Source organism: Leiobunum rupestre, chromosome 1, assembly GCF_980474605.1.
Source record: "Leiobunum rupestre chromosome 1, qqLeiRupe1.1.hap1, whole genome shotgun sequence".
NCBI lineage: Eukaryota > Metazoa > Arthropoda > Arachnida > Opiliones > Sclerosomatidae > Leiobunum > Leiobunum rupestre.
In genome coordinates, this window is record NC_143384.1 from 73,628,344 (window position 1) to 73,650,783 (window position 22,440).

Consider the following 22,440-nt stretch of genomic DNA (forward strand, 5'->3'; position numbering starts at 1 on the left):
TGCATTTTATTTCTCCCCGCGTATCAATCAGCTCGAGAGACTCCGAGGGAGTCTTGCAAGGTCGTTTGCACCACGTGCAGGGCCGGATTAAGACTTTATGGGGCCCTAGGCCCAAGTTAATTTTGGTGCCCCCTTTCAATAGCGAGCGAAGCGAGCTAGGCGCTTCCTCAATTTATAATTGAGAAATGGAAGGAAAATTCATTTTGCTGCCAGATTTAGTATGTCGTCAGGGGCTAGACGGCAGTCCGTCAGAGAATGTGACCATCAAACGTTTTTGGTTCATAGGGGTGAACGCATTTACTAAAATTACTTCGGAAAATATTTTATGAAAAGCAAATGATTAAAGTTTTGTACTTTTTTTTCGAAACCTCTTGGTGCCCCTTGTGGGCTTGGTGCCACAGGCCCAGGCCTATTGGGCCTATTGGTTAATACGGCCCTGACCACGTGATCTTATAATTTCAAAATGGCAATCTAACGCGGTTGATATTGTTACGTCATTTTTGGCGCTTTATATTTTAGTAATTTTTAATTTTGGTTTTTTAATTCAATAAAAACTATCAACTGATATTTAATATATCACATTTAATCTATAAAAACGTGAAAAAATCCCTTTTGGCGTAAAAATGTACTTCTTGTTTATCTTTTTTCTTTTTTCGAACAGTATCGTCCACTCTTAGCGATACTTGTTTTTTTCAAATAACCTTGGACGACTCCCTTAGTGTGATTGGTTTATGGGGGCTAAAAACCAGGCTATTTACCGATCCTCTAAAATCTACTATCCATGCCCTTACGTCACAAGACCGAGCTTTATTAGTATATTATTTTCGTGCGAGCGATTTGCACGCGCGCTAGAAAAAGCTACGTTCCTCAGGCGAGTGTAGCGCGCGCTCGTAGGCTTCTAAAAGTAAGAGACTGTGACGTCAGAGCCACGTTTAAACAAGAAGGCCACGGTACTTTATAAAAAATGTATTGTTTATATATAAAAAACTACTTTTTGTTTAATTATTTCTGCACTATTTTGATACGCAAAATAATTTTAATTAATATTGTAAACATATTTTAGGAATTATTTTACGCATCTTAAAAAATAAACCTACTTTGTAACTATGTAAAATTTAAGCTTCAGAATAATCAAAAACGAAATTTCAACCAAGTCTTGCATTGAACGTTTTAAATGCCTATCACTTTGACGTCACGAGGGAAAAAGAAACTAACAGCGTTGATTAGATTGTACTCTGAGATTGTAAAAAGTCCATAGGCTGATGGTATAGGTTTTCGATAATTGTTTAGGCCTAACAAGTTAGCCATGTCCATAACAGATTCTCACGTTTTAATTTGTACGTGATTCTGTAAAGTGGCGGTTAATTGCTCCTTACCAGAAGTAAAATTTACGCCATAGACATTTTTTAAATGGATTTTATAACACGCGTAGGAACCTTTACGAATTCAACAGAAAATAAGCGAAATTCGAAATTCCCGCCGCTGATTTACCGGAAGTTCGTGCTAGTATATTTCTGCCAAATATACTAGATATTTTGCCTTTCTTAACCCGCAACTGAGTATAGCATACAAAGGTGCATGTTTCATATTGACGTACTATAGGCGAGTACATCTTTCGTAAGAGGTGTATTACATAATTCTGGAAATACAGGAAACTTCAGCACTCGTTGTCAACACTTTAAAATAATGTTTTATTTCATAACAAATTAACTTTGTTCGTCCTTGAAAAATATTTCGTGTCAAATCTTCCGTGGAACCAAGTTTGGACAACATTTAAGGACCTAATTTTTCCCACTCAATGGGGGAGGTATCCAAAATGAAACATTGTAAAATTCTTTGGTAAATCTCGCGAGGTGCAAAATGGGCCCCAAAATCATACTGCGTCTAAAGCCGCGTTCACACTATACACTTTGTAACCGTTTTAAAACGGTTTCGAAGGATGAAATTGTAAAATTTTGGTGTCGAATGTATTTATCGTATGGCTATTAATACAGTTGACACTGAAAATGTTCAATTTTATCTTTCGAAACCGTTTCAAAACGGCTCCAAAGTGTCTAGTGGTAACGCGGCTTAAGCGTCTCAAGTGGTTATAAACGCGCCCCTGGGATGACTAATTAAACATTTTAATTAAATTTATTTAATTAAATTAATCAAACGTTGAGTGTTGACCTAAAATATGTTAGCGTAAGCCTTGGTTTCCACTAGCGCGCGTGACTTTCGGACGTACAAACCAACTTTCGACGCCCGTAAAGAAAAATTCATTATGACGAGCACTAGTGGAAACCATGTGGAAACCAAGCATTAGTTTCCAATACACTCTTTTATATCCTTATTTGTGAGAGCTGCCATTTTATTACAGGTCTGATTTCAAATAGTGCATGGAAACTAAGCATTAGTCCCCATCTAGCGTGCGTCACAATGTAGTTATTTTTGCGTGTATAAACTTTGAACGTGCCAAAGTTAAGAGACTCGCCGTTACGTGCGCTTGTGGAAACCAAGCTTTAGTTTCCACTAGCGCACGTAATGGCGAGTCTCTTAACTTTGGCACGTTGAAAGATTTTTAGACGCCTAATAAAATTAAAATTAAGGGGCTCTAGTGGAAACTAAGCTTCAAGCTTTATGCTTGGCTTCCAATAGCGTACACTGGGATGCACTCAACATTTGTCATGTTCCAACGTTTTACGCGCATCCAGAAGCATAACATTATTACGCGCGCTAGTGGAAACCAAGCTTTAACGGGAATTTTTTGCAGCATTTGTCGGCGATTGAGATTAACGTGGTTCTGATCTGGGAATAACGTGTTATTAGGTGGTTTCTTTTCGCCTGTTCTTGGACTAAAAGTGTACTCTTTTTACCCCAAAACGTTTTATTAGCCTGTTCCGGGGATGATAATTACTCCGGCCCATAAACTATTCGCTTGTTCCGGAGTATTTAGGGCTACTCTTTTTACTCCTTCTGGAAAGGAGGTGTCAAGAGAGAAAATCGTATTTTGTCGTCTGCTAGCCAGAATTTATCTGCTAAAAAGGCCACAGGCAGCCATTTTGAAAAAACGTTTTTACTCCGACTCAAACTATTCGCCACCACAGAATCGGAGTAAATAATGTCATAGCCATAGAAATCTCATAGGTAACTAAAATGCTGCCGTGTAACTGGCAAATGGACCAAACGCCATGGCAGACGATAGCCAGATCTCAGCCAATCAGAGCTCAAAGAGTGGTTCTGCCAAGAATTTAATGTCACCAGAGAGAATGACCTCACCTAGCTCCCGCTATAGATACGCGGAACCTTGCGCGGAACCAAGGAGGATTATTATCATCCTTGGCGGAACCACTCTACGGCCTCTCATTGGCTAAAGGATCAAGGCGAACTGGCGTCAAGCTCGGCCGTAGGCGGCAGCATTCTAGTTACCTATGAGATTTCTATGGTCATAGCCTTACTCTTCTTACCCTACTCTGAAATCCCGGAACAAGCGAAAAGAAACCAGCTATTATAAATACATGCATGAAACCTGTCGTTGCAGGAATATCGTGGAATACAAATAACGTTGTTCTGACCAAGGAATTACGTGGAATTAGACTAACCCTATTTTTAGGTGATTTAATTAGTGTGGTATACGAATAACGTGAAATATTAAGCTTAGCTAATACCCAACTGATGTAATGTATCTAAAACAGACTAAAGGAGCCACACCAACTTCGTAGGTGGGATACGAATGCATAAGCTTCGTACATTGGATGGTATACTTCAAATTCTAGGTCTTACAAGTGAGGCCAATGAGAAAGTTATCCCCATTGGCATTGAAGAAGCGGTCTGGCTCAAAAGCGTTCGACAGAGGCGCGGTATCTCTCTGAGGTCGCCCGCGCCGTTCTCGGGTCATTTTCGCGCAGAGTCGCTCTCCCGTCGGTTTGACGGGAAATAGCGGTAGACGTTCCTTTTATCGCGTTATTATTTAAGCCTCGGGTTAGTTCCCAGCAGGGGTTCCAAATGTTGTACCTCCTATGAATGGGGTTTTAAACGAGTTCTCGGCCCGTTCCTTAACGCGATAAATTCGCGTAAATTGTCGGTGATTTCGTAAAAGAGAGGTTGTTTTGACGCGTCTGTTCAATTTTTTTTAAACGTACGGGAAATGGCGGCGAATCTGCCCTACGAATTCAGCAAATTCTCTCGAAATTGCAAACATTTACGTCGCATTCACAAGGATACCAAACGATGCTTAGACGAAATCGCCCGAAGCGGGTACTTCAAACATCAAGGTAATATCTGTTATTAATTATTAAAAGAGTAAACCGTCAAAACGTAGTAGGCCAAGGTCAGAACGTAAGCCTTGGCAATTCAAGGTTCTGTTTACGTTTTCACCCTTCAGTGGGCATTTAATTTCTGTCCATATTTGTGGTCCCTTTAAACATTTAACTTGAAAAATTTTCTTTATTTTATGAGTTATTCAAAATTTTCAAGCTGTTGGTCTTTTTTTATATATAGATGAGATTAACAATACCAAATTAAAAACTGAAGATGAAAAATTTATTAAAAATATCACTGATCGACCTGTTGGAATTGTGGTTATGGGGTTCAGTTGCTGGGCCAAAGCTACTGTTGTTAATGAATTATTTGGCCAACCGTTACTACCAGCAACTCCAATTACGGCCGAAGAAGATATGTTCCCATCTTGGAGAATGGTAGGATGTTATAATTTTTTACTATTATTATTAATTTGACTTAATATTTAACTTTTTTTCGTATTTATGTGTAGGTCAGGTTCAGATATGGCTACCAAACCCAAATTAGTTTGGCTCTCCCAGATAGTTTCGAATTAGTCAAACACTTAGCCGCTTACGAGCAACCATGGCATACAGTCCCTAGAACGGATTTAGAACTTAAGGTAAATTTCTTTATTTTAAGCGTCTCACTTATAAAATGGTATTAAAATGAAGCTTAAAATATGAACGCAGGAAGAAGAATTAAGTGATCCCGCTCTGGAGGATGCAGTTTTGGAAATACGTCTGCGTCATGAGTTAATTAAAGATGATGTGGAGGTTATCGTAACACCTAATTCCCAACTACCCAGCGCACCCTTTGAGCGTATTTTCAGTGCAGCGACGGAGGGAATTACCCCTATTCTTGTTTACGCAATTGGAGATGATAAACTTTGCGAAAGGGTCAGTATTGTAATCATTTTAAAGTTATTCTTTTAACTAAATTCTCAAATATTATCTTCAGGAAATTGTAGACCTCATGGAACTGAGAAGGCTGGCTCAAAATAAACCCGTATTTTTCGTTCGTGCAAGACCCCCAATTCCTTCGGAGCTAACTGAATCTGAGCAGCACGCTCGCAGCAATAGTATAAGCGCAGCTTCAGGCATGGGATCAGGTGCATTTTGGCCTCGTTCCTATCAACCAGTGTCTCAGTTTGTAATTGGATCTCAGCCTTCCACTTCTAATAACATATTGCCAAAGAGAAGGGAATCCATGGACTCTAGAAACAGAACACAAACGGTGACTCTGTATCAGCAATTGTGCACTTTGGGTTTTTTAAGCTTATTACCGTTGGAGTCGAAAAAGCATCGTTCGCGGCGACGAAGTGGTCCCTTCGAAGTCGACTGCGAACTCGTGGAGAATTTTGATAACTTTCCAAGGTGAGAACCGAATCTTTACCTCCTTTTGTGTTGAGTTTACAAGTAGAACATAGCGCCGCCGATCAAACGCCTTCCTCGCCTTTTTGCTTTGGCTTGGGTCAGAATACAGCCCAAGAGATAAGACTAAAATGTCAATTAGAAAAAGTAACATTTGACATAAAAGTTGACAGTTTTATTTTCTCTGGCGCCGAACCACCGCCGTCGAGTGATAAGGCTAGTTTTCACTAGGGCCTAGGCCAAACGCTTCGACGCAAAAAATCCCCGTTAGACCTTATACAATATTTTTGCGTCCGTCATCGCGTTTCTGTCCTATTGACAACCAGCCTTAACTTTTCAGCGCGCCGCCGATAAATATTTATCCCGCCGCCGATTTTTTTGATATTTGCTAAGTAACTTTAGTTTTCTTTCTACAAAAACATTTGAAATTTTTTTCTAAAGGGGGGGGGGGGGGTGAACACCCTTTGCTCCTTCGTGTGCGAAACTGGAAAAATTCAACGCCGCCAAGAATTTTTGAACCATTGCCGCCGCGTAATTTTCGCGAAACGCCGCTGCCGACCAAAATCAAATCGGCGCTATGCTCTATTTACAAGCTCTCTCCCCACTTGTTAAAGGGGTTTTCGTTCGAATTCCCCTTTCCATGAAAACCTGTTGAGGTTAACAATAATAGCAAATGTAGGGATCTGTTGGCTCTTGTGGCATGAAGGGCTTGTCAACATCCTTCTAAGCATTGTAACCCGACCACTTGAATTAAAGGCTTTGAACGTCACTTGATGACTTGGAGTACTGATTATTATTATTATTGTTTTCAAACCACAATTTTTTATAGATAATATTGATAGTGTAACTGGGGGGACGTGAATTTGGAGGTCGTAGATAGTTTCGTATTGAATTAAATGTAAGGATTTATGGTTCTTTGATTTTTTTCCAGTATTTTGTTGTTCGTCCGTCACGCTTTGCAATCGTACCTGGTGAACGCGGCGACGTTGCTCAACCTGGCGCACGCTCAATGTTTGCGTATGTTCATTCTCAACGCCTTCGACCTGACGTGGGACATGATCATCACGCCGCGAAGGCTGGATTACGCCAAACAACAGGAGAGTCGCCTGTACGAATCTCTGTTGGAAATTGCCAGCCACAAACAGGAGGAAATCCGCTCTCTGATCACGGGCACCATCGACAGCATGAAGAGCGAATTGATTGAACGCGCCGCGCACCACGAGTTTCAAGGCGTCAGCATCGAGGACAGCGGCGAAGTCGCGTCGTCCGCTCAACTACTAATCTGCGCGGGAGAGATTCAAGATCTGGTACTGGGTGCCCTAAACAGCGCCATCGCCGGAAAACTTATCGGATCCGTGAACTATTTGCGCGAAAGCTTTCTAGGAACGCTGGAACGTTGCCTGGTTAGTTTGGAACAGTCTTGCAAAGACAGCGGCGATTCCGTTCAAGCTAGTAACGCCCTAAAACAGATCCTGAACGCCGCCTACCAGGTCGAAGTCACCGTCAAAACCAGTTCCTCCTTGCTGCGCGTCCTTTGGGAGAAGATGAAACAGATTGTGCAAGGAATGCCCTGGAAAACGCCGCCGAAAGTCGACGAAGAGTGGAAACGCAAAGTGGCTCTCGAGATGTTGACGAGTTTGAGCGAATGGCGTCTCGCTAAGTCCATTTGCGCCCAGTTCAGGGAACGTTTGAAACTATCCCACGAACAGTTCGCCGCGTCCATGAAACAGTTAGAGTCTATTCATTCTGGAAGGCTGGAACGTACGGAAGAGCAAAGAGTGAAAGTGAGGAAGCACCACGCCCCGCGCATCGCCCGACTGGCTCTTGAGAGTACCTCGCTCAGGGACTACATCATGCACGGAATGCCTCAGTTGGGACGCGAGATTGGACGCGGACAGTATGGTGTCGTTTACGCTTGTGATAATTGGGCTGGACACTCTCCTTGCGCCGTCAAATCAGTCGTGCCGCCAGACGATAAACACTGGAATGATTTGGCCATGGAGTTCTATTATACCAGGTTCTTATCTTTAATATGTTTAACAAAGTATTTGTGAGTAACCAACTTCTTAGAAGTTACTTCGAAACTCCTTCAAATTGCTGGCTACTAAATTTCTTCTTGGTGACTTTTTCTGTAGTTAATTGTCGTTAATTGTACCTAAAATTCAAAGCCCTGTCAGGGTATTCAACCAAAGCAGGCCCCTCCCCTAAATTGTTCATTAGTTTATGAACTGCAATGGCTCTTTAATGTAGTTCAAGTCTATTTGAAACCATGTATCTAAAGCCAAAGTTTGATTACTCATATGACTTTTTTGTACGTGCTTTTGCTTCAATCTAAATTTGTATGTTTTAGGTGCATACCTGATTACGAACGCATTGTCCAAATTCGAGGGAGCGTCATAGACCACTCTTATGGTGGGGGAAGTACTCCGGCAGTCCTACTTTTAATGGACAGGCTACAGAGAGACTTGTATACCGCAATAAAAGTTGGCATAGATTGGCTAACCAGACTTCAAGTGGCGCTGGACGTCGTTGAGGGAATTAGGTTTCTACACAGCCAAGGCTTAGTTCATCGTGATATTAAACTTAAAAACGTTTTGGTAAGAATAATTTTGTTAAGTGCTCCCTAATAATGTTATTTTACTCATATATTGTAATATTTTTAGTTGGATAAGAAAAACAGAGCAAAAATAACCGATCTTGGCTTTTGTAAACCCGAAGCCATGATGTCAGGTAGCATTGTTGGAACCCCCATACACATGGCCCCTGAATTATTTACTGGGCGTTATGATAATAGTGTTGATGTAAGTATAAACAAGAATTGGTTTATTTCTATATGAATTACAATATTTGAACTTTAATGAAATATAATGGGTGTAAATTATATGACTTGCAATGAATGTCAATTGTTATATTTTCTTTAAAGGTATATGCGTTTGGTATTCTATTTTGGTACATTTGTGCCGGCCATGTACGTTTACCCTATGTCTTTGATCAGTGCCAAAATAAGGATCAGTTATGGAATTGTGTCAGAAAAGGTAAAAATCAAGAGTTAATCACCAATGACCCTCGCCCCGCAGCATTTCCATAATATGTATTTGACGTCTACTTTTTAGGAGCTCGTCCCGAGCGATTACCTCAATTTGATAATGATTGCTGGAAATTAATGGAAGACTGTTGGGATGGTGATTTCACGAAACGCCCACTTTTAGGTGATGTGGAACCTCGTCTTCAGGCAATTATGGACTACTACATAAAAAATCCCATTGCAATCAACCACGTGGGTGGAAGAAGTCATACTGATTCTGGTAAACGAATTTATCATCGCTCTCCAATACCTATTTCAGCCCAGACCAAACGCGAATCGCGTCACGCGCCTCAGCGACCTAGTGAACAAAAGAAAGCTTAATAATATACATAATGCTTTTTTTATATAATCACAATTGTGCCATTATTTAAACATCTATAACAAATATAATATTTTTACATGTCAGAGTTATAATATGATTCCAGTCTCACGAGTTATTGCATTTAATTTTTTACCTTTTAGTTTCCCATTTTCTACGTTTTTTAAACTTTGAATCTAGTCCCTTTGCATGTTTGTTTTTGCAAAAAGTGCATAGTCTATTAATTTCTAATTTTTTTTCTAGATTAAGTTGAGGATAAATTACTGCACTAGATGGCGTCACATTTAGTTTCGTAATTAGATTTTTCAACTCAAAATAACCATGCACTTAAGATTGTGGCGCCATCTTTTAACTTTCTTCTCCATTGGTGTTTATTAAAATTTTTTAATGTGTGAAAACGATTCAGGGTGTAAAATGCCTAATTTTTCTTAAACTGGAAAGCACTATTCGCAGCAATATACAATTTTAACCATGAAAATATTAAAAATTTTTTTCTGTTTTAAGTCCCAACTAGTCAATCCTATACTTAATTATAAAATGTCTTTTAAACACAAGGCTGAGAAATGTTTAAACTCTTTATGTGAATGTTGCTTAAGAAATGGCTAAAATCTTAAAAAGAAAATAAACATTTTGGCTTTGTCTGTCTTGGCATTTTATAATTACTCTGTCTTGGTCTTTGATCTATTGACTATATTATTTACTAATATAAGGTATTTTTTGTTTTCTATTTTCTCTTTCATACTCTTTGGTGTTAAAATTTGCGACCATTATAATTTCCATGCTCAATATTAAGAACTCCGTGGCATGGTCATCAAGGAAAAACGTGTTTTGCCAAATTTTGCGACTAGCCCTTACGTCATGATCGATTATTGCCCCATTTAAACCTGGGTAACAAAAAAAAATTGAACCAATTTTGCAAAAAACAGTTATTTTGCAAAATTTAATGTTTTTAGAAATGATTATGCAATGTTTTCAAGTAAAATTATATATTAAAGTTATTAAATTTTTACCACGAATTGATATATGTATACACTTGATCGCAAGAAAATGGAGTTTGAAAAATAACTCTAAAACGGAGCTGTATTTTTATTATTGTGTTTAGGAAATAAAGAACGATATTAATATATTTTCATGGACATCTAATATAATTAATATTCTTAAATATACAATTTCTAACAAGTTTATTTTCTCTGGCTTTCGGGTACCCATGGCTCTATTTTTGGCTTTGTAGTGCTGTAAGGCATATAAGCATCTTTAGTACCAGAAAGATTTTCTGTATGATCTATTATCCATTTGTGCTGCACTGGTGGAACCTAGAGGAAGAGTAAATCCTCATGAGTCAATAGTGAATTTAAAACTATCTCGTACTTTAGTTGGTGGATCATCAGTAATGTAATGTAACCAACGATGCCATTCTCCTGGGACTTGACTGGCATCATAATCCAAGAACATTTTCTCATTATAGTTCACCCAACGATTCCTGCCTAGTAATGATGCATTATCACAATTTGCAGTTTCCAAAATATTCTACTTAAAACTAACCATAAAACAAAGTTGGGTTCTCGTAGTATTCATTACCGAATTTATCAGTACCTACAAGATGACCTATCTTTAATTCATCTGTCCTGAAATGTTTACAAGTTGTTATATTTATTAAAACAAATAAATTTTAGATAAACTATCCTAATTTAACACATCCAAACATCTATTCAATTTGCAATTTAAACGCTGGGTTTTTGGATGTATTGCAAGAAAATTGAATTATTTTAAGGATATCGAAATTTAGCCAAGGCTTAGTCTTGAAACGCTCAAAACGTACTTATTTAAAGGATTTTGTACCACTTTACGATTTAAATTAGGTATCAAAAGATAATTTAAATTTTAATATATCACCTGAAAATAGTTTTAAAGCAATTAACTATTCCTCCATGATGTTTAACTATATTTCTGAAATTTTGAAATTTGTCCAAACCAAGAAATTTCGCCATTGTCAAAGTTAGAGGTCACCGTCAATCGCGGTCAACTTCGATAAGTGATACTTTTGGCTCTTCCATTGGGACTCTGCGAGAGCCTATGAAATAATCGAAGTTGGTTGTGGGTCACTGTAGAGAAAATATAAAAGAGGAATAAAAACTGTAGATTTGGAAGGCATTTTGCTAGAAACATTAGAAAGAGCAGACTCGCACCGATCGGAAAACAAAATACGAAATTCGTAGGCAAAATATGATTTTTAAATAAGAAAATATCACTTTAGATATAATTTTTACATTTTACACTGTTAGGCGGAGTAATACACGGAAATTTTAAGCGGTGATTCTAGGTAAAAGCAGGAAACTATATAGGAATGTCTACGGAAGCTCGTAGAAATGGGCGAGTCTCACGAGATAAACCCTCGCGACGAAAACTCGTCATTAAGCCTAGTCATGGTTATTATATCTAGGAATATGAAAACTCGGTACCCTGGAATAGAAAAGTGTATTCCCCCACTATGAGCTCCCCTCTCTCTCTACGGCAACGCAGCGCGAGCCAGAATCGCGGACATGTTTTTAAAAAATTCGTCTGCTAGTTTTCGAATATTAAAATTCATTGTCTACTCCTACTAAAAACACGGGACTAGAAATACGCGAATAGAAAAACTAGCAGACGAAAGGACGATTAAAAGTGTAAAGGTTTTACGATAGATGGCGATACTTATTATGTCCGTGAATTTTTTACTGCCCCACCTAAAACGGGAGACGACCACTCCAGGTTTACTTGAATCCTCCTAGATTATATATTATTAGCTTACCTGATTATCTCTTTCGCGAAGAACATTATAATTATTTTAAAATATTAAGTACGATAACAAATTGAGGTTTTTAAATCCATTGTTTTATAAGCCTATTTTGCGCGGGAAGATTGCCTGTTTGTTACCATGACGACGCATTCTTTTCGCGTCAAACCTCGAGACAATAAATATTTTGCACACCCCTAAGGGTGTGCAAAATATTTGGTTAGACCAAATAATTCGATCGAATTCCAAATCGAATATTCGATTCGTCGAATCGAATAGCACTTGGGAAAGTTCGCGAGTATTCGTTTTTCTTGATCATATAGTCGAATATTCGAAAAGATTAGCATTGTCATTTTCCACCCTAGCTTTAATGTACGACATTTATTTTCAACTTGGGCATCTTTCCATAAAGCTCCAGAAAAGAGACTTATTAAAGGGATTAGAACCTCCAACGCGTTCTTTATGGAAGACACCATCAATTTCCTTTATTCCCTTCACAATCAGCGATTATCAGCGCCGTAGGTGTGAAAAGCCATGGGAGGGAGCGGACAACATTTGAACCCTCGGAAGACGACAGAAATACCAAAGGTTATATTCCCTTTAATGTACGAGGCTAAAGACGAAATTATTATCGCGGTATTTGAAATAAGAAACCTTAATGAAGGTGGAATTAAAGTTAAAAATATAACAAATGAGCTTTTACAAGAACCCGGCTTTTTTAGGGGATTGCCCATAAAAATTGATTTATTTAATGCAAAAGATTTTATACAAGACTGCTCGGAACTTTGCGAACGTGTTGCGTTATGTTTTCCGGCTGAAGAATTCTAAATCACCATCAAACAAAATTCATCAATTTACTTCAAAATGTTTTTTTGAAGTTAAATGCTTAAATATTTCTGAAATATTAAATTAAAAAGGCTTTATGAAAGCAGATTAAAGGTTTATTAAGTTAGATATATTTAGATATACTTTTTTCAGTTATGTTTCAAAATAATTACCATCGATTTTCCTAACCTTTTCGCAAATTAATATAAATATCTATTGCGCGGAAAAAAGGAATCAATACCTCTACTTGGAATGCTTATCGCGGCAGATTTTCGTCTCGATGTGGCTGACGTCACGATGTTAACTTAACAAACAACAACGCGAGAGGGGAGCGCGCGCAGATGGGATTTTTTTTTATCATAGGCGGGGCCAAAGCCGTCAGAGTGATCTCATCATACGCGATACGCCAGGATAAGCATTCCAAGTGGAGGTATGGATTCCCGTCGGAAATGTATATATTTGAAAACCATTTTCTTAAACTTTGAGCCTTGAAACTGTTACAGTCAACTGAGAAAATATTACATTTTCTAAAAACGCACGCATAAAATCGCTCGGTTTTGTGCATTAATGAAAGTACAATAGGCGGAACTATAAAGTCCAGGGGTGCTGAAAAGATGGTAGTCACGTGACTTTGTGGAGAACTGCAGCGCCATCTATCCTACGAAATACGAACTATTATTCATTTTATTTTGCTAATGGCGGTTTAAATTTTGATCGATTCATCTAAATTACCTAATTATAATTATTATTTAAATCATTTTGTAATAGAAAGGTGTAAGTTAATTAGCTGTCTGCCTTATTTACTGTATTTGGAAGGAATAATATTTTCTTTACCGTCGCACGGCCAACTATGAACATGAGTTACCGAATCGAAGTTGGCTGTGAAATGGTAGTAACGTTATTTTGTTTTCCTATTTTAACAAGTTGGTTAAGACCAAATTTACTTTATAGTTTCGCCTATTACGTAAATATCATGTTTTTATAGACTTCGAAATTCATGGTGAATAAATTTTGAAGGTGGAGCAACGTAATCACGTTTTGGTGTGTTATACCTGAAGGGAAGGAGCCACCTGAGGCGAGGGGTAAGTCACTCTCGGATGACCTGTACACCGAGTTCGCGTACTTAGTACTGTTACAAGTACGGATTTTAAAGAGTTCACGAACTCTTATTAGCACAATCAGAGCAAGGACAGTAGATACAGGGATGAGAAAGCAGGAAAAAAATTTCGATTTTAAACGTCTTCATATTCACGGGGAGTTAGATGTAAACAAACCGCGGCCATTTTTAAGACGTGGTTCACCATGGACAGTATTATTGTAGTTAGTTTTTACCATTTTGAAGTTAAATTAAAAATAAAACTAGGAGCGTAAATAAAAAAATGCCCATTTGTTTTGAACACTTAAGCCTCGTCAAGATCCGCTAAAATTAGGTGACCGCCATTTTTTTGTTTACAACTAACTCTCCTTGCGTTTAGGTCGTTTTAGATGATATATTCCAACAGAGGCCGCCAGTACACTTTCTCGTCCCTGTATCTACTGTCCTTGGTCAGAGGTATACGACAGTGTACACCGAGTTCGCGGAGTGACCAACCCCTCGACACGAGGTTCGGTTTGAATTTTTTAAGAGACTAGACTTATCAGAAGCTAGAGAAAGTAGCGCTATTTACATTAAAACAAAGATAATTTAAACTCGTACCCTAGATTCGAAATTACTCTCTCGCTCGTTGCCGATAGCGTTTACCCACTTCCCACCGGAACTCAGAAAAAATTCGGTCCATGGTTTGCGCCTTACCGCAACCGATGGAGCCCGATTTTTCTGAACAAAACCGTCAATGGGAAAGCTCTAAGTATTCGAATCTAGGGTACGAGTTTAAATTATCTTTGATTAAAAGAAGTCGAGGAGTGTTAGCAGACGAGTACTCAGATTTCAGTATACTCCCTTTATTAAGTTTGCTACCTTTAGTTAATCAGGGTTGCCACAGTATTTTCACAATAAAATGCCCCGACTTTTCCAGATTTTCCCTGACTAATCTTGAGCCAAGATTTTGTATTTTTTAACCTATATTTTAGCAAGAATGTATTTATTTATACTCAGGGAGAATGAATATGTCGAGATTATTTTTAGCGTTTCTCCAATTCCAGCCGTTGGGGCCCCGGGTATGCTCCTCCGCTTTATAAAACCAAATAATACTACAATCTCATTGGTTCTTAAAAATTGCGTTTTTCGACGCGATTAACGCTGCTGCGAGGACGCAAAAAATAAGACCGCCTCCTTTTCCCCTCCCCCCCTTTAGGGTGACGGTGTTAGGGCCTCAACGTGTCCGTCGATAGTCTCGACATATTCATTCTTCCTGAGTATAAATAAATACATTCTTGATTTTAGTAAACGTTTTCTATTTGCAACCAAAATTAAATTCCCTGATTTTAGACTAATTTTGAAAATTCCCTGACTTTTCCCTGATTTTTTGACTAATTTTTAAAATTCCCTGACTTTTCCCTGATTTTTAGATTAATTTTTAAAATTCCATGACTTTTTCCTGATTTTTAGATTAATTTTTAAAATTCCCTGACTTTTTCCTGATTTTTAGATTAATTTTTAAAATTCCCTGACTTTTCCCTGATTTTTAGATTAATTTTTAAATTCCCTGACTTTCCCCTGATTTTTAGATTAATTTTTAAAATTCCCTGACTTTTTCCTAATTTTTAGATTAATTTTTAAAATTCCCTGACTTTTCCCTGATTTTTAGATTAATTTTTAAAATTCCCTGACTTTTTCCTGATTTTTATACCCAAATTCAAATTCCCTGACTTTTCCAGGAATTCCAGGTTTTCCCGGTACCGTGGCAACCCAGTTAATGTAAGAAAATTATCAATTTTGTCTGTCAATTTATATTTAAATTTTATAGCATTTGACTATTTTAAATTTAGGCAGGTATTTAATTTTGTTGAAGTAATAAACAAACGAGAAAACACGCTATATGATGTCATTTTCCAAGTATTCCTTTACAATATATTCTTAGTCAGGAATCCATACCTCTACTTGGAATGCTTATCCTGGCGTATCGAGTATGGTAAGATCACTCTGACGGCTTTGGCCCCGCCTACGAGAGACGTTGTTGTTTGTTAAGTTAACATCGTGACGTCAAAGAAACCGTCAGCCACATCGAGACGAAAATCTGCCGCGATAAGCATTCCAAGTAGAGATATGGATTCCTGCCTTAGTACATTTTCACAGCTCAATTTTAATAATAAATGTGGTATATAGGCCTATATAATTTTGTGATAAAGTTTATTGGATATTAGAATCTCTGTAAAATCAGAATTGGCCATTTGAGTTGTTATCAGTGGCGTAAATACGCCAATGCAGCCAATGCGGTGCATTGGCGCCCACCCCAGTAATGGGGCCCATAAACTTCTACTTACGACGTTAGTCGACTGTCCGATCAGCTGTCTCACGAAAGAACGCCGTATACATGTATATTTTTATAGTAAGTATTACCGTGTTGTCATCTTGGATTAATAATAGAAGCTAACGCTTCCTGGATATGACACTCTAGCCTTTGGAGACGATTTTGGTTTGGCTCACATAAGCCAGTGAAAGAAGGGGACGAAAAAAGGGGGTTTGGACGACTTCCTTTAAAATCTTACCTTTCCGGTTTTCGCGACGCATGCGCGAGTCTTTAGCAAATCAGGAGCTAATATTGTAAGCAAGCGATTTGTAGTTTGAAAAGCCAAGGGTTTGAAATCCCTTGCTCTTAGTTTTTTGAAATGAAAGCAAAAATTAAGGTTTTATTGGTTATTCAATCAATTTTTTTTGGTTGATGGGTGTGAAACACCTAAATGTAAAAGTGATTCAAGATACGCTGACCGTGCTTATATGGAAAACGTAAAACTATTACCTTTTCCTAAGCCTTTCTAAAAACGTGTTTGTTCGCGTATGCACGTGCTCCTTGTTTGTCCGTTGCGCTTCTAAAAATTCCCACTAGGCGCGCTGGGGTCGCCCATTGGCTTTTGTGAGTCGCGTTTCTGAGTCATATCCAGGAAGCGTTAGCTTCTATTATTAATCCAAGATGTCATTATCACGATATTGGAAGCCAGTGATATAAATAGGCCAACGCACCCAATCACGTACATTGGAACCAAAAAAAAATGGCATGTCACAGGGGCCCATTTTCTTATCTTGCATTGGGACCCAATTTTCCTAGCTACGCCACTGGTTGTTATCCTTTCAACATGTTCATAGCTTGTGGAAAGTTTCAAGTCACGTAAAAGTTCTAAATCTTGTGGCGATGTAACATTAATCCGTTGCCTAGCCTAGGGTATGCCTAGGGTAACAGGAGTTGGGCGCTGAGTTTTGAATCAAGATACAACATGCTGCGTCAATATTTTAGACGACAGGTATGCTTCGCTCTGTCTTTTACCACCAAGCGTGTCCTGCATTCTAACAATTGCCTATTCCAAAAGTTGTTGTAGTTTCAATGGATTTTGAAAGTTGGAAAAACTACCATGAAACTTCGATTCTTCCATCTCGCTTATTTCGAAACTTATTATGCGAGACATTTTTAATTTACATTCCATATCGCTGTCGAGGTCTCCACTCTGAGCATGCTCTTCTTAAATTTTCGTCGAGGGGCTAACCACTTCCTGTAATCGGTGTACACCCTAACTGTAATGTTTACGTAATCTTCTGTAATCTTTAGGACTCATTATTAATCCCGTAATCATTTGTAATCTTCGTACTCATCTGTAATCACCCGTAATCGTTATGAAATCACGCGTACTCATCTCTACTCACGTGTAATCATTTGTAATAGCACGTAATCATCTGTAATCACGCGTATTCATTGGAATTCTTCCGTACTCAATTACTCATCTGTAACAATTTTAAAGTTTCGGTTGCCTGTGTACTCATCGTAATCATTCTGTACTCGATCGTAATCATTCTGTACTCATCGTAATCATTCTCTACTCATCGTAATCATTCTCTACTCATCGTAATCATTCTCTACTCATCGTAATCATTCTGTACTCATCGTAATCTTTCTCTACTCATCGTAATCATTCTCTACTCATCGTAATCATTCTCTACTCATCGTAATCATTCTCTACTCATCGTAATCATTCTGTACTCATCGTAATCATTCTGTACTCATCTTGAGCATTCTTTACTCATGGCAATCATTCTTTACTCATATTGAGCATTCTTTACTCATGGTAATCATTCTGTACTCATCGTAATCATGCGTACTCTTCGTTATCATGTCTTCTCATTTTCATTGCGTAATCATGTGTACACATCGTTATCATGAGTTCTCATTTTCAATGCGTAATCATGTGTACACATCGTTATCATGAGTTCTCATTTTAATTGCGTAATCATGTGTACACATCGTTATCATGAGTTCTCATTTTCATTGCGTAATCATGTGTACACATCGTTATCATGAGTTCTCATTTTCATTGCGTAATCATGTGTACACATCGTTATCATGAGTTCTCATTTTCATTGCGTAATCATGTGTACACATCGTTATCATGAGTTCTCATTTTCATTGCGTAATCATGTGTACACATCGTTATCATGAGTTCTCATTTTCAATGCGTAATCATGTGTACTCATCTGTACTCAATAATGATTACGTAATCGGTGTACAGGCAAATTCTTACTGGTTAGCCCCTCGATTTTCGTTTGAGAACAAAAAAGGATTTCAAATCTGGAATATTTTCAAGGATAATTTCCTTTATGTACCGCTTAAAATGCGGTTCTTTCATTTACCAGCCTTATTTTTTCGTCTAGTAGAGAATTATATTTATCGTTAATAGTGCTCATGTATACGCGGCTTCGGGCAAACTTTCAGTCGGTGTTAGAAAATGTTTGGAAATGTTCACTAATTGCAAATCACATATTGCTCTTAAAGGGGCTCCAAAGCTCGGTGGCAAAATGTGTGTAAAGTCAGTAAAGTGCGAAATTTACGGTTGACTCTGCCCGCCTCTGCCAAGGCCGAGTGAGTGGTTGGGGGGAAGGAAAAGTATGCTCAATTTTCTTTTTTTTTGCCACCGAACTTTGGAGCTTCTTTAAGGGGTGAGCCATGGGCCAAATAATGATAAATCCAGGACATGACTCTGGTACCTTCACGCGTACTAAATCGGCCGTCCACTAAAAGACACAGGCGGCCATTTTAGTAGGGGGGGAAAAGGAGGAAAAATAAAAAAATTGGGGGCAAAATCAAGCAAGTTTCCGGTTTCCCGAACGCCATCTAGTGATGACTGAGTCGGAATTCGAAAATAAGTGGCGGTTGTAATTCGAAAATCCTGCCATATTTGGCCCCTCATTTTTTGATAAATTTTAACGATTCTAGGAAAGTATATGTTTAATATTAAATATTATATACATGTATATTATACTAATTATGAACTTAGTACGTATAAAAATAAGTACTTACTTTAATAACCACACTATATATGATAACTGTGAATACATATTCCAGGATATTTACTACGACGATCACGTGTATTATTTTTGAAAACTGTCCCTAAAACATTTGCCCCCAAAATGACGTAGTTCCGCGATCGCGCGTTTTTCCCAATAGGGGGCAATAGTGATCGGGTGTTAGCGCTGTTGGACGGGTTTTTCGCTTAGAGTCATGTCCTGGATTTATCATTATTTGGCCCATGGGTGAGCTATCACAATGATTATTGAATACTCGAACTTGGACTCGCAACCCGTTTTTCTAAGGCTCGATTGAGTACCCGAGTCGTTTGCCAAGGCCTAAACATTACTCGAAGTAGACTCGAGCCATGTGTCAGAATTTATAGCCCGGTGTACCGGTAAGCTTAAAACCAAACCAGCGGAGGTCTATCAGCATAGTGCCCTACGCCAGCGTCCACAGCCCGGACAGGTGACAAATCCAGCATGGTAGTAGTCTCACCTTAGACGCAAGCTACTCAACCCAGCAGAAGGTGCGACAATGGGACGACCAGCCCCCACTTCGCACACAGCAGTGGGATTAAAAGTGGATGCTGTAGCAACTCTAGCCGACACCCTACGTACCAAAGATAATTTAAACTTCGTACCCTAGATTCGAAATCACTCTCTCGCGCGTTGCCGATAGCGTTTACCCACTTCCCGCCGGAACTCAGAAAAAATTCGCTCCAATGGTGGCGCACTACTGCCATCTAGGGATAGAAACTATTTTTTTTTTTGGAAGTTGCGGTGCGTAATTTGACGCGTTTTGCGTTCAACTCGGAAGTTTTAAAACATGATGGACCACAATTATAGCACTAAAAAAGTTTCAAATCGAAAGAAAAAACCTAGACTTACTAAAGGTGAGTAATATAATCTTACAAGCGATTCAAGCATAATTTGACTAAACTTAATAGTTCATTCAATTTCATTTACCATTTTAATAGGGTTCGTGTTTAACATCGACATTCTTAAGGAATATTTGCCTGAAATTTTAGAAAATTCTTCAAGATTGGCATCATTACCGAAAGAAGATATTCAAGAACCAGAATTACCATTTGTTAAAGTAAGTTTTTATTGGAAATATATGATTTACAATTAAGCGTGTTTCTATAAATACTCTTGTTTTAAATAAAACAAACCTAGGCCTAAATATGGCGCCTTACCGCAACCGATGGAGCCGATTTTTCTGAGGTCACGTGCCGGAAGAGGGTAAACGCTTCGTAACAAAACCGTGAATGGGAAAGCTCTCAGTATTCGAATCTAGGGTACGAAGTTTAAATTATCTTTGTACGTACGTAGGTAGAGAGCCATACCCTTCAGAAAGAGCTCCTGAAGGGGAACGACGGGCACACAGCAGTCCACATAACCCGGCACAGCTAGCACCGGGGATCCCGGTGTGCTCCAAAAGACCGGGAAACGGGACCACTGCGCCTCATACTGAGACCCGCCGCCCCACAGCAGGCTACCCAATCCGCCGAGGAGGCCAGTTTGCCTGGACCCTCTCCATTATCCCGAGCCGAAGCTCAGTTTCCAGACCAGTCCTTTGAGCCGATAGAAAAAATCTCGACGAGTCCGTTATTTCCCTCGTGCGAGAAATTTAAATTCCCGGAATGGCGCTACAGTAGCTATTTTAGTGCACGCAGTTTGTTTGATGGAGATCACGTGGTTCACCTTTTAATTTATAATTTTAAATTATAAAAATGTAAATTAAGTGCTCACTAAGTTCCTTACTTATATCTGAAACTTAAAAAAAATAACTTTTTATTGTAAAAAAGCTATTTAAAGAAAATTTAAATAACCAAAATAGTTTACCAAATTGCTGGTGAATAATAACCATCATTATCCAGATATTATATAAAATGTTTTTTTTAAAGAAAATTTATTTGCAACTATAATTTAATACCAATAAGCCAAAAATCTTAAAATTAGTAGTTAGTCCAATTTTTCAAAGACTCGAGACTCGTTCAAGTCCAGTTTTTCAGGACTCAGGATAAGACTCGAGACTCGTTCAAGTCCAGTTTTTCAGGACTCAGGATAAGACTCGAGACTCGTTCAAGTCCAGTTTATCAAAGACTCGAGACTCGTTCGAGTCCCAATTTTTCAAAGACTCGAGACTCGTTCGAGTCCCAATTTTTCAAAGACTCGAGACTCGTTCGAGTCCCAATTTTTCAAAGACTCGAAACTCGTTCAAGTCCAACATTTCAAAGACTCGAGACTCGTTCAAGTCCAATTATTCCGGATTCGCACTCTAAAAAATTAAGGTGTATTTCAACACCTTTTTAAGAAATTTTTTATGAGTCCAAATTTGTTCTGTTTAGAGGTGTTAACTCACACCATTAAAGGTGTTAAATTACTGCATTTTTACACTATTACCCCAAAATTCCAGAAAAAAAGTTTCATTAAAAGTAATCTTTAATACCTTTTTTGCACCTTTTTGGTATATTTATCCTTCTTAAGTAGATTTTTTTAAATCCATTAAAGGTGTAACAGTATTGTTTTTTTTTAAAGGTGTATAGTACCACAAATTAATTTTGGCATATATATAATTTAAAAAAAAACGTTAAATTCAGAAAGGTGTTTTTACATAAAATGTTTTTTCTGGAGTTAAAATGGTGCGGTTGTAAAATTACAAGTTTACGACTCCTTAGTTACACCCCTATTTTTAAGAGTGCGGGATAAGACTCGAGACTCGTTCAAGTCCAATTTTTCAGGACTCGGGATAAGACTCGAAACCCAAAAAACAGGACTCGCGCAGGCCTATTAAATACCTTCACGTTTCTTTACTTTACATTTTTTCAAATCGTATAGGTGATTATGAAAAATATCGGTGGTCACGTGATTTGGTTAAGTACTACCAAGTTGAAATTATCAAAATTGGCCCTTTTTGTAAATTCGTCTGGCTAGTTGGGCAAGGGTTAGCGAGATTTCTATAACTTCATTGTTCAATCGAAAGGATATTTCGTTTTTCGTTTGAGAGAAGTTTGCAAAGTCGTTAAATTAAGGTAATTGATTTATTAAATGAAATATTTTTTAATTCTATCCACTACAACATTATGAGAATATTTACTAGGGCTAAGCATCCTATTATACAAGATGTTCATAATTAGAAACAGAAATAATGGCAACATGTATGAAAATATAACCTTGTGTCTTCTATTAAAATTGGGCTTGTTTCTTTATAAATACTTGGTCTAGAACTATACGAAATAAAAAAAATATATAATAAATTTGTTAACTTTATGTATTTTTAATAATTTTAGAAAAATACTAACTTTTCAAACAATCAATCCATGGTTGGTGCTTGTTACTAAACGCGGACGACCGCGGGCCTCGGTAGGTGCA

General features: G+C 38.1%; 2 protein-coding genes across 3 annotated transcripts; one reads left to right on the forward strand and one right to left on the reverse strand.

Moving 5' to 3' along the window:
• The first annotated feature begins 3,803 nt into the window (after positions 1–3,803).
• LOC149966353 (dual serine/threonine and tyrosine protein kinase-like) lies at positions 3,804–10,160 on the forward strand. 2 transcript variants are annotated; one of them, XM_090153311.1, is made up of 11 exons: positions 3,805–4,253; positions 4,480–4,676; positions 4,751–4,879; positions 4,950–5,156; positions 5,218–5,633; positions 6,562–7,647; positions 7,981–8,227; positions 8,294–8,431; positions 8,554–8,665; positions 8,744–8,935; positions 9,828–10,160. In XM_090153311.1, the coding sequence occupies exons 1-11, from the start codon at positions 4,127–4,129 to the stop codon at positions 9,914–9,916; spliced, it is 2,940 nt and encodes a 979-aa protein (XP_090009437.1). In that variant the 5' UTR covers positions 3,805–4,126; the 3' UTR covers positions 9,917–10,160. The 2 variants fall into 2 exon arrangements, with proteins under 2 accessions (XP_090009430.1, XP_090009437.1); XM_090153304.1 differs by lacking the exon at positions 9,828–10,160 and having other exon boundaries at positions 3,804–4,253; positions 8,744–9,656.
• ND-B17.2 (NADH dehydrogenase (ubiquinone) B17.2 subunit) lies at positions 10,097–11,102 on the reverse strand. The gene is made up of 4 exons (XM_090153323.1): positions 10,928–11,102; positions 10,577–10,659; positions 10,403–10,518; positions 10,097–10,347 (listed from the first exon to the last, which is right to left on the reverse strand). The coding sequence occupies exons 1-4, from the start codon at positions 11,020–11,022 to the stop codon at positions 10,216–10,218; spliced, it is 426 nt and encodes a 141-aa protein (XP_090009449.1). The 5' UTR covers positions 11,023–11,102; the 3' UTR covers positions 10,097–10,215.
• Between the last annotated feature and the right edge of the window lie 11,338 nt (positions 11,103–22,440).